This window comes from Crotalus tigris, unplaced genomic scaffold (assembly GCF_016545835.1).
Source record: "Crotalus tigris isolate CLP2741 ecotype Arizona unplaced genomic scaffold, ASM1654583v1 scf7180000024321.1087588, whole genome shotgun sequence".
NCBI classification, from domain to species: domain Eukaryota; kingdom Metazoa; phylum Chordata; class Lepidosauria; order Squamata; family Viperidae; genus Crotalus; species Crotalus tigris.
This window is the reverse complement of record NW_024100493.1, coordinates 470,357-482,796: the sequence shown is the minus strand read 5'-3', so window position 1 is coordinate 482,796 and position 12,440 is coordinate 470,357. Positions and strand designations below refer to the sequence as shown.

The following is a 12,440-nucleotide window of genomic DNA, read 5'->3' as shown; positions in this document are numbered from 1 at the left end:
AGTGTTGGAGCATTCACCGCTTCTGGAGGCAGGTTGTTCCACTGATTAATTGTTCTAACTGTCAGGAAGTTTCTCCTTAGTTCTAGGTTGCTTTTCTCCTTGATTAGTTTCCATCCGTTGCTTCTTGTCCTGCCTTCAGGCGCTTTGGAGAAGAGCTTGACTCCCTCTTCTTTGGGGCAGCCCCTGAGATACTGGCACACTGCTATCATGTCCCCCCTCGTCCTTCTCTTCATCAAACTAGACATCCCCAGTTCCAGCAACTGTTCCTTATATGTTTTAGCCTCCAGTCTCCTGATCCTCTTTGTTACTCTTCTCTGCCCTCTTTCTAGAGTGTCAACATCTAGTTTGAGAAATGTTCTCCTGGAAATCATTAAGACTTTAGAAATATCAGAATTGATGGACCAGTGATTGCCGTAACCCTAACGGTAATTAAAATTAATCCAGCCTAAGATGGGCCAATATAGTTGATCTGAATGGATGGATTGTCCGCCTTAACTAACAAACGCGACGTAAATTCTGCAAACTGAGAATGGCTATGTAACAACACGCCGTGTCGAGGTTTAATTTTTGTATGATCGAGATCAAATTCCAGTTCATGGATGCAGGTCCGATTCCACGGTGATTTTGATTTGTGGAGTTGGAGAAATCGGCGGAAATCGGAAAACGAAAGAAAGTCTTATTTTTTCAGAATCCTGATGGGGATATTTAAAGAAAAAATCTTTAATCTCTGCCTCCAGTTGTGAACCTCTGCCGTAAATATTGAGTCCTTTCAAGACCAACACGTTGCCCTTGCACGCAACCCCAAAATTAAAAGTCCCGGCTCCGTTGGGTTTTTCCATAAGAAGGCGAAAGTTTTAGAGGCTGTACTCATTTGCAGTAAATAAAGGGTGCCAGCCTGCAGCAGCTATAAAATATCCTTCTTGGCTGCGTTTCACAAGCTGCAACTTTCCTTCTCTGCCCTTTGTGATAATTCTCTTTAGTCATTTTATAGCCTTTTAAAAAAATATCCCAGAGTTACAGATTTAGAGAACACAGATTTACATCCTTCCAAAAAGGGGAACGGTGTAAATATTCTTACATAGTGAGGACCTTTAATGATTAGAATTGGACATTCCTTCAGAGTGTTGTTTTTTTTTTTTTTAAAAAAAAAGAGCTAATAAATTTTCCACTCGTTGTAGCCAGCCTTTATGCGGGTTGTAATTTAATCCGACTTTCAGTAAGAGAGAGTTGAAGTTTACCAGGTTTTTGGGCCGGCGTTAAAGTAGGAGCAGAGAACTTATTAGATTTTTCTTTTTCTTTGCCTGCTCCTTCTTTTTTCTTTGACAGGTAGTTCTTGAATTACAATCATGTCTTTAGCAGCCGTTCCAACCAGCATGAAAAAACTGACCTACGACCCTTTTTCATACTTACGACCGACGCAGCATCCCGTTGCGTTCACATGTTGTGCTTGGCAACTGACTCACTTTTGAGGACAGTTTGCAGTGTCCCCGGGGAGGAGGGGGGGTCACGTGATCCTCTTTTGCGACACCCTGACAAGCAAAGTCAACGAGGGAAGCTGGATTCAAAGGTCGTAAAACGGGGCAACAGCCTGGAAAGGTTGTCCTAAATGACCGTAATAAGACCTTGATCCCAATTGAAGACGTTGGAGAAGATGAACAATCTTGAGCAGTGGTTCTCAACCTTTTTAATGCTGCGACCCCCAACCGGTCGTAAGTCGAGGACTACTCAACCGGTCGTAAGTCGAGGACTACTCAACTGGTGCAGCACCGTTTGCAGAATGGGACTTTTGGCGGGCTCAGCAGGGCAGAGACAGCCTGGACAATTCCTATTGGCTTTTGAAAGCCAAGAGAATTAGACTCTATTCAAGAGAGTCTATTCTATTGGCTTTCAAAAGCCAATAGAATAAAAGGGAGTAGCACAGCTAAGGAAAAGGGGGAAAAAATGGCGGACTGCGTTGTTTGGCAACCCCCGCAAAATGGTCGTTCGACCCAAATGGGGTCCCGACCCACAGGTTGAGAACCACTGCTCTTGAGGCTTTGGCACAGGTTGTGATCTGCACCAGGTCGTTGCAGACTTTGTATGTCTCACCCGCCTTTGTGTTCCTTCTCTCTAGTTGATTCCGGTGTGGAAACCTTGGCGGGGTTTATGGCAAGCAACGGCACGACAGACGTTGTGAACCGGAATGGGCCCGCCACTCCCCCCAACACCCTTCAGCTGCGCTCCTCTCACAACGAACTGCTGAATGCCGAAATCAAGCACACGGAGGTCAAGCACAGCACCCCTCCCAAATGCAGAAAAAAATACGCCCTGACCAACATTCAGACAGCCATGGGTCTTTCCGACCCCGCAGCCCAACCTTTGCTGGGTAGCAATTCCTCCAACATAAAGCTGGTGAAAAACGGAGAAAACCAGCTTAGGAAAGCGGCAGAACAAGGACAGCAGGACCCCAATAAAAACCTGGCCGCTCCGTCGGTGACCGCCGGTCTAAACATAACTTCTGAGAAGTTGGAGGGGAAGGAACCAAGTCAACAGGACTCTTCCGGCGGCGAAATCCTGCCCGCCCAACACCGAAGAACTAAGAGCTTCCTAAACTACTATGCAGATCTTGAGACATCAGCCAGGGAGGTGGAGCAGAATAATGGCGAGAGCCAGGTGGTGGCGGCGGAGGAGAAATTGCCTTCACAGTGCAATAGCCAAGCATCCGTGGTTGTGGCGAACGGCGATCCCTTGCCTCCAAAGCAAGACAAGGCAGCGAGTCCTGAAGATGGGCCAACAGCAGCCGTCTCTTCCAGCCCGGAGACGAAAAAGGATCACCCTAAAACTGGCGCCAAGACAGATTGTGCACTACACAGGATTCAGAACCTGGCTCCGAGTGATGAGGACTCTAGCTGGACCACCTTGTCTCAAGACAGTGCTTCTCTGAGTTCCCCGGAGGAAACAGGTAAGGATGCTTCCTTGAGGTGCTTTGGACCCAGGTAGAGACAGGTGAGGCAAGAAAGACGATGTACCTAAGTGTAAGGAGAAGTGTGAAGGAGAAGAGCAGACAGAGCTGAAGGGCGGAGTAAAGCACGCCATCAGCTTAGAATAGAGAATAGAACAGAATAGAACAACAGTACAGAAAATGGAGTAGAAAGTGGAATGGAGTGGAACGGAATGGAGTGAGTGAAACAGAGTGGAATGGAATGGAATAGAATATGGAGTGGAGTGGGATAGGATGGGATGGAACGGAACAGAACAGAACAACAGAACAGAAAATGGAATAGAAAATGGAACGGAATAGAGTGGAATGGAATGGAATAGAATATGGAGTGGAGTGGGATAGGATGGGATGGAACGGAACAGAACAGAACAGAACAACAGAACAGAAAATGGAATAGAAAATGGAACGGAATAGAGTGGAATGGAATCGAATAGAATATGGAGTGGAGTGGGATAGGATGGGATGGAACGGAACAGAACAGAATAACAACAACAAAACAGAAAATGGAATAGAAAATGGAACGGAATGGAATGGAATAGAGTGGAATGGAATGGAATAGAATACGGAGTGGAGTGGGATGGGATGGGATAGAATAGAGTAGAATACTGTAGATTAGTGGTGGGATTTTTTTGTTTTTTGTTTTAAACAATTAAACAACTGTTTGTTAAGTCAAGGATTACCTTCATTATGTTTTATTTGGGCCATCTGCTTTCTGAATGGCCCACAAACAGGAAGATCAGCCCAGTGATGTGGCTAGTGATTAAAATACAGGCAGTCCTTGACTTACGACGGCAACTGAGCCCAATATTTCGGTGGCTAAGTGAAAGCATTGTTAAGGGAATTTTGCCCCATTTTACCGTCACCTTCCTTGCCGCAGTTTGTTAAGCGAATCACTGCAGTTGTTAAGCTAGTCGCCCGGTCGTTAAGTGAACCTGGTCACAAAAGGGGATTACATCCCCCCCCCCCGTGGACGCTGCGACCGTCATAAATATGAACCAGTTGCCAAGCATCCGATTTTTGATCCCACAATCATGGGGATCTTTGCAAAGGTCGTCACTCTGAAAAACAGTGGTAAGTCGCATTTTTGAACGGTCACTAAACGAACGCTGAACTGTAGCGTGAAAAAAAGTAGCCACCGTTGTCCAGCTCTACAGCAGGTCTGCTCTGGCCTTGCCTACAGAGATTGAAGTTCTTACGTGGTCCTCTCTGTTTAACTGCGTACCAGGAGGCCAACCAAATTCCTAGCAGATTTGTGATGCTTTTCCTTTTGTTTTTTTTTAATCGCCCTCCGATCAATTCGTCAAAAGCCATAAAAAGATCCTGAAATCCCGGAAAGACCGTCAAGCCATTAAAAGAGGCCACGTTCTCAACCTGATGGGTCCAATTGATCCACGGGCGGCACCGTGGCACTTGGAACATTAACCTTGAACATTGGCCAGACTTAGCTTGGCTTCATGGAGACTTTGCTGTACGGCTTGTTTCATGTTGACAGGTGGACAGATCAGAAGTCTACCTTTTGGAAGTCCTTTTTTGCGCTTGTTGGCTCTAGGGCTCAGACGAGTCTTGATTATGGAGTCGTAGAGCTGGGAGGGGCCTTGGAGGTCTTCTAGTCTAGCCCCCTGCCCAAGGCAGGAGTCCTTATTGTATGCCAGACAAAGGGTGGAACAGTTCTGTCCCAGCTTACGTGAGTCCTTGTTAAACTCACAAGGAGAAACCCTTCTTCCAACAAGCAGGCTGGAACCGCAGGAAAAAAGCAATCCCCTTTTATTATTCGCAGAAGTGAGTCCATGTCCAAGGCAAACAAACACAGTTCACAGAGACTCAATTCCTCAACATGAACGGTTGCCTTAGGCAACCAGCACCTCCCATACCTTCCCTTTTATTATGCAGCCAAGGCGTGTCTCCTTAATGCCTTCTCCTTTGCCTTTGGAGCCGCCCCATTGCATTCCTCTGTCCTACTCTCTTTGTCGGCGTTTTCATGCATCCTGGATTTGTCCCAGCTGTTCTTCATCACTGTCCAACTCAGGCTCCCAGCACAGCTGTGTCTCAGTCTGAGCGCGAGTAGAGGGGCCAGGCTCCTCATCAGACTGTAAGTCTTAGAGCTCCTCAGAGCCTTCCTCTGACTCTGATGTCACTCCAGGCCCCTCCTCCTTCTTCTCCTCCTCCTCCTCCTCTGATTCCCCAGATTCAGCTGCCGGGTCCACTGGCTGGCGAGGAATCACAACAGGAACAGCTTGCCTCCAGAAGTTGTGGGTGCTCCATCACTGGAGGCTTTTAAGAAGAGACTGGACAGTCACTTACTTGTCCGAAATGGTATAGGGCAGTGGTGGCGAACCTATGGCATGGGTGCCAGAGGCGGCACTCAGAATCCTCTCTGTGGGCACGCGCGCCGTCGCCCCAGTCCTAGGCCTTCAGCTGGGTTTTATAAAACCTTTTCGCTTTCGGCCTCAATCAGTCAATTTCAACTTCTCACAAGAAAAAAATAGATCTTGCAAAGTTGGAATTGATTGATTGAACTTTTTAGTCCCACCCGGTCTGCCGTTACCACTGCAGCCACGCTCATCCAATGGGCCACGCCCACCCAATGGGCTACACCCACCCGGCACCCGACGATGCATAAGAGGGTTTTGGGTTGCAGTTTGGGCACTCAGTCTCTAAAAGGTTCGCCATCACTGGTATAGGGGGGCTGGACTAGAAGACCTCTAAGGTCCCTTCCAGCTCTATTCTATTCTACTCTCTCTTGCGTTTCTCTGGAGTAGCTTCTCTGGCTAATTTCTAGACCTTTTCCCCTGCTCCTTTAACGATTCAACTCCTCCTCCAAAATCCCTGAGGTGGCATCTGGCGTTTGCCCAAGTCCCTGTTTACCAAGCAGGAAATGGTACGGGAAGAAACAGACATAATTTAATTCAGACCTCCCTTTAAAAAAAGAAAGAAAGAAAAAAAGGCCCTTAAAAAGCCACCGTTTTTTCAGCCTAGGAAATAAGTCATTGAAAGAAGAGTGAATTTGGCCTGATAAAGAGATGCTTCAGCACTTTCTCTCTGGACTAGCGGGACCGTTCCTGCCAAAACGGCGGGCTTGATCTATGCTCCCCAGTGGATATTTTAAAAATATAGCAAGACGGGGGAAGGCTTGAATTTAAACAAGCCACTAGGCAAAAATCTATAAATTTAGTGTTCGGGAAAGTTAAAACTGGTTTCTGGATGGTCTTAGGAGCAAATTACCACACAAGGGAGACATACATGAAGGAAAGACTGAACGCATTTTTTCTCCATGAATAAAATTGATGGGAGAAGATCCGATTTGTCGGTCTCGTCCAAAATACCATGTTTGCAGGCTGCGTTCCATTAGTCTGTCGAAAGTAATAAATTTTGATTTTTGATAGGGCCGAGAGGTGTAGAGAGAGAGAGAGAGACTATACAGTAGACCTCTGCTTGTTGTTGCACCTGAGTTGTAATAAACGGCACTCTGAGGGAACAGCCAGGAATACGTTCACGATCCACCATTTTGTAGTCTTGCACAATTCAGATGCTTCTTTAGTGTAAACGGTGATCTGTGGAAGATTATTTCTAATACAGGTGACCCTCAACTTACCGTATATTCCGGCGTATAAGACGACTTTTGAGAGCGTTGAAACAGGCGCCGAACCCGGGGGTCGTCTTATACGCCGAGTCGTCTTATACGCCGGAAATAAGGTAGTTTCTGGCGTATAAGACGACTTTCTAGGCATGCAACTCGGCGTCGATCGTCTTATACGTCGGAAATAACATAGTTTCCGGCGTATAAGACAACTTTCGAGGCATGCGACTCGGCGTCGATCGTCTTATACGCCGGAAATAACATAGTTTCCGGCATATAAGACAACTTTCTAGGCATGCAACTCGGCGTCGATTGTCTTATACGCCGGAAATACCGGTAGTTTCTGGCGTATAAGATGACTTTCTAGGCATACGACTCGGCGTCGATCATCTTATACGCCGGAAATACCGGTAGTTTCTGGCGTATAAGATGACTTTCTAGGCATGCGACTCGGCGTCGATCATCTTATACGCCGGAAATAACATAGTTTCCGGCGTATAAGATGACTTTCTAGGCATGCGACTCGGCGTCGATCATCTTATACGCCGGAAATACCGGTAGTTTCTGGCATATAAGACGACTTTCTAGGCATGCGACTCGGCGTCGAACTCGGGGGTCGTCTTATACGCCGGGTCACCCTATACGCCAGAATATACGGTACACCTTAACAGTTGAGCCCAAAATTTCTGTTGCTAAGCGAGATGGCGGTTAAAGTGAATTTTGCCTCATTTTACGACCTCCAGGATTTTCTGGAGACAATCTGCTCTATGTTTGAACATCTTTAGAAAGTCTAAATCGGACGTTTTGCACCTCTGATCTGAAATTCTGGATTTGGGGTCTTCATTCCTTTGGGGGGGGGCGGTTCTTTCCCTTGACCCAGCTGTCCTGGAGGGATGATTGTTGTTGTTAACGATAAGATTCTTGTTGTTATGAACGACTAGATCATTACAGGCATCTAGTTTTTTGTTTCTGTTGGGTTTTGAGGTTACAGAGGTTCTAGACAGGTTACAACCCAAGAGTGTTGATGCCAGGCAAATAATTTCACCATCCGTAATCACTCACACAGCTTATTAAGTTTTCTTAGAAATTTCAGAATTTCTTGGAATTCTGTGGTAAAATCAGTTAAATCACCCGCATTCCGAGAATAATATAGGTTAGGAATGGAAAAGGTGTTTCACTGTGTTCGGGACACTTGCCATATGAAGAGCATATAGTTTGGAACCAACTATGACATCATTGTCAAATGGAAATTCGAAGAAATAATAGGCCACAATATTGGACATACATTTTGTCTATCATGGGGTAGGCAACCTTGGCTCTTTTATGACTGGTGGACTTCAACTCCCAGAATTCCTGAGCCAGCCTGGCTTAGCTTGGAAACCTCTCCCTTTCCCCTCAGGGTGGCTGGCTCAGGAATTCTGGGAGTGGAAGTCCACGAGTCATAAAAGAGCCAAGGTTGCCTACATCTGGCCTAGGCCTAGGCCGCTTGATGACTCGTGGACTTCAACTCCCAGAATTCCTGAGCCAGCCTGGCTCAGCTTGGAAACCTCTCCCTTTCCCCTCAGCGTGGCTGGCTCAGGAATTCTGGGAGCTGAAGTCCACGAGTCATAAAAGAGCCAAGGTTGCCTACCCCTGCTCTATCAGATTGCAACTTGAAGACTTGTGGGACTTCAACTCCCAGAATTCCTCAGCCAGCCAGGGAATTCTGGGGGTTGAAGTCCACAAGTCTTCCACTTGCCAAGGACTGGGTTTCCTCCGGTCTTTTGTAAGTACGAAATGCCGATTCCTTAAAAACCACATTTTTATTGGTTCATCTACATTTGACAGCTAAAAAAAAACAAAAAACCAACGATCTGGAGGCCCAGCATCCGAAGTAAGATACCCGTAATTGATTTTTAAAATAATGTCTCATGCAGACTTTAATTTGATTTCAAATTCGGCTGTATTTTTGTTGTTGTTGTTGCAGCAGTTTCCCAAGTCATTTTGGCTGACATGGCTCTTGGCGTGACTTAAATTATTGATCAAAGCAAGGAGGAGGGACTTGGAGAAGGCAGTGCTTCTCCTAATAGAACCGTTTCACTAAATCAATTGTGCCATTATTGCAATGTATCTTCGGGGAGTTGAAGGCTGCAGCCTTGTACAGAATTTATTTTTTATTTTTGGCTTTTGGGAAGTGAACCTTTGCGATAAAGGTTATCGAACATATATATAAACTGAGCTTTCGTTGGAAACTTCCAACATCGTCAGGGTTAAAAGCCAGTTAATGGAAACACCTTAAATAAGGTTAGCTAACACTTGCACCCGGCTCCTAGACCGCGTCATCGGTCCTGGCCAGTTAATTTGTGTTCTAATTGTTTCTTTGACGTCTGCACTCAGCCCTCCTCTATCACTCCTTCCGAGCATTCTTACTCACTCTCTCAATGTTGGTTCTTTGGATCCTCCTGGTGGTCGTAAGTTATTTATTTTATACCATGAATATACCCAGGAGTCATATTTTTACAGACATTATTCACCATATATATATGTGTGTGTGTGTGTGTTTTCTGAGGTTTTCGCGGGTGTTTGTATGTAGGTCTTTGGTTATTCGGGTTTTCTTCCGCATCAAATTGGAAGTGTCTTGGCGATGTTTCGACGAAGTCCCATTCGTCATCTTCAGGCTGGTGTTTTCGGCTTCGTGCTTCGAGGAGCATATATGGGAGAGAGAGAGAGAGAGAGAGAGAGAGAGAGAGAGAGAGAGAGATTTTAACATGTGTTTAAAAATGAGTGGCAAGTTTTGGATGTGGCTGGTGGCTGAGACGATGCAACCGTGATGTTTTAGATCGGTCAAAAAGGCGTCACGTTGCAGCCAGTCAAGTCAGAAAAGCTCTGGCAATCCAAATTGGTTTCCTAACAAATGCCTCGCGGGTACACAGGTACATCGTTGGCATTCCTTCTTGGTGTGTCAGGAAAGGTGGCCATTTCTGCCTCCGCCACGTTGCGTTTTCACGCGGCCAGCTTGCAGACTGCTCTCCGATGACTCTAGGGTCTCCCGCTTCCAATGTCATTCCACCTTAGGCTAATTAAATAAATGGCAATGTAGGGAGCGGAAGGATCTTGACACCACACACACACACCCTACTTAACTGGCGGTCTTAGCTGAGTGGGGAACACAAGCAACCGTGAAGATGTTGGAACACGCGTGGAACGGACTCAAAGGATGCCGACAGCAGATCAGGCGAGACTGAACGGCCGAGGACCCCCTAGCAGAGGTAAGTATGAACACTACATAGGATCCTTGTCTTATCTAATGCGGAGAGACGCTATTTTGGAAAAACATCTCTAGCTTTGATTTCAGAAGAAGTTGAAAAGTAGCCCTCTCTGTACCGCAAGGCTAAATAATCTGTACAATTGTGCTACGAGCAGATTGATATTGATGTACAGGCCAATCCGTTTTTTACGCATGTCACACATCGCTTCCCCTTGCCTCCTTTTCTTAAATCATCCTAAATCAACGGAGTCTGGTCTTCCCAAGCTTTTCAGCTTGAAGCCGGACAAAGTCGCTCCGCCATATCATGGAAGATTAGTTTTGAAGTGCTCGGCGTTTAGTTGGTAGATCCGTCGGATGGCTTCGATAAGTAACGGGGAATTATTCTTTTATTATTATTATTTTTACCGAGACGACAGTTGGCACAATCTGGATTAATCACCTGTTCCATTTGTCAGCCTTGGTATAACCCAGTTAAGGAAAAGTCGACCTATAAATCAGCGATGGATTTTTGTTCAGCTGCAATCATATTTATATATAGTCACAGAGAATTCATGTGTTTAGAGGTATTTTATTATTAATGAGAAAAGATGTCGTTATTTCGGGTTGAATAGCTAATCTAATTGCGCCCTGGGACAGTGCCGTGCTTCGGATGAAATTTCAGACTGTCTCCTTCAGTGAAAACCTACCGACGTTTGTTGAATTATACTGGCATCCTTAATTAAATTCTGTGTCACCTTGCGGGTCAAATATCATATTTCCTTCATTAAAATACCAAAGTTTGCCGCTGGAGAAAGGCTATCCGGATAAGTTAAGATAGAATTATGGAGAAACTTACTATCAGTGGGGGCAATTAACCAGTGGAAGGGCTTTGCTTTCAGAAGTTGTGGGTGCTCCATCACTGGAGGCTTTTAAAAAGAGGCTGGAGAATCATTTGGCTTTCCTGCCTGAACAGGGGGTTGGACTAGATGACCTCCATGGTCCCTTCCAACTCTATTCTATTCTATTCTATTCTATTCTATTCTATTCTATTCTATTCTATACTATTCTATTCTATTCTATTCTATTTCATTCCACTCCACTCCACTTCATATTTTTTATTCTATTCTGTTCTGTTCTGTTCAATATATTCTATTCTATTCTATTCTATTCTATTCTATTCTATTCTATTCTATTCTATTCTATTCTATTCTATTCTATTCTATTCCATATTCCAATATTTATTCCATTCCATTCCATATTCCAATATTTATTCCACTCCACTCCATTCCATTCCATTCCATTCTCTAAGTCTTAGGGTTAGGGTTACGTCACCATGAACTCATAGAGCAAAATGGACATTGCCAACAAACTCGGAGTGCTTGGGTATGGTTAGGAGGGCACTGACTTTTCTAGCCTGCCCTATCTATCTTTCCTGGTAAAATACATGGGAAAATCCCATTGGAGGAAAATTCCACTTAGGACAGTGATGGTGAACCTTTTAGAGACCGAGTGCCCAAACTGCAACCCAAAACCCACTTATGCATCGTCGGGTGCCGGGTGGGTGTAGCCCATTGGGTGGGTGTGGCTCATTGGGTGGGCGTGGCTGTGGTGGTAACGGCAGACTGGGCGGGACTAAAAAGTTCAATCAATCAATTCCAAGTTTGCGAGATCTTTTTTTTTTCCCCGCAAGAAGTTCAAATTGACTGATTGAACCTTTTTTTTTTTTTGCACACAGCAGCGGAGGCCTAAAGCGAAAAGGTTTTATAAAACCCAGCTGAAGGCCTAGGACTGGGACGACGGCGCGCGTGCCCACAGAGAGGGCTCTGAGTGCCGCCTCTGGCACCCGTGCCATAGGTTCGCCACCACAGTCTGCTGCTGGAGCAGGGGGTGGGACTAGAAGACCTCCAAGGTCCCTTCCAGCTGTATTCTGATGGATGGGTTGAGGTTGAGAAACACTGCTTTAAGAGCTTGGGAACCTCACTTGGAATGTATATTGTCTTTGGGTATTATTGAAGGCTACTGCGTGAAATATGATTTGTCATCAGCAATAACTAAACGTGAAGTTGGAACGGATTGGGAGAGAGGGGGGGAGATGGGCCAGTCCTAATGGATTTGTACATTTTTTTTTTTTACTTCCGTAAATCAGAGCGAATATATTTGTCCATCCATCAGGCCCTACTTGGTCCCACTTCCATTTGTCAGCAACTGTGGCTTTAATTAGCCGAATGGGTAATAAAGCATCCTCCTTCCATTATATATTTAAGATGGACAGTATTTAATATTTATTTGTTATGTGTATGTGGGTGCTCACTTCACAACTTAACGATTGCAGTGATTCACTTAACAACTGGGGCAAGGAAAGTCATAAAGTGGGGCAAAATTGACTGAACACCAAATGTCTCACTTAGCAACGGAAACGTTGCGGTCGTAAGTTGAGGACGACCTGCAAATCGAAGGAATCCGTCCTCATTTTGATTCAATAAGTTGGCATTGCCCTTAGCCAGAGTCTCCCAGATACATTTTGTCTTTTTTGGGGGGGGAGAATTGGAAAGGTTTGTGACTGTAATGGCGAAGTTGCTTTCATTTCCACGTTGCCTTTTATTAGTTTCATTTACACTGTTTTTTTTTTTCTGGCTTAGCCGGGACACTTGTTTTGC

At 45.3% G+C, this 12,440-nt stretch overlaps 1 protein-coding gene across 14 annotated transcripts in view; it reads left to right on the top strand.

Annotated features, from left to right (window-relative positions):
* APBB2 (amyloid beta precursor protein binding family B member 2) overlaps positions 1-12,440 on the top strand; it is a 111,548-nt gene that overhangs the window by 47,679 nt on the left and 51,429 nt on the right. For all 14 annotated transcript variants that reach the window (XM_039325286.1, XM_039325284.1, XM_039325283.1 and 11 more), the window contains one exon: positions 2,114-2,941. In XM_039325286.1, coding sequence (XP_039181220.1) covers positions 2,114-2,941 — 828 coding nt within the window. The remainder of the gene's footprint in view (positions 1-2,113; positions 2,942-12,440) is intronic.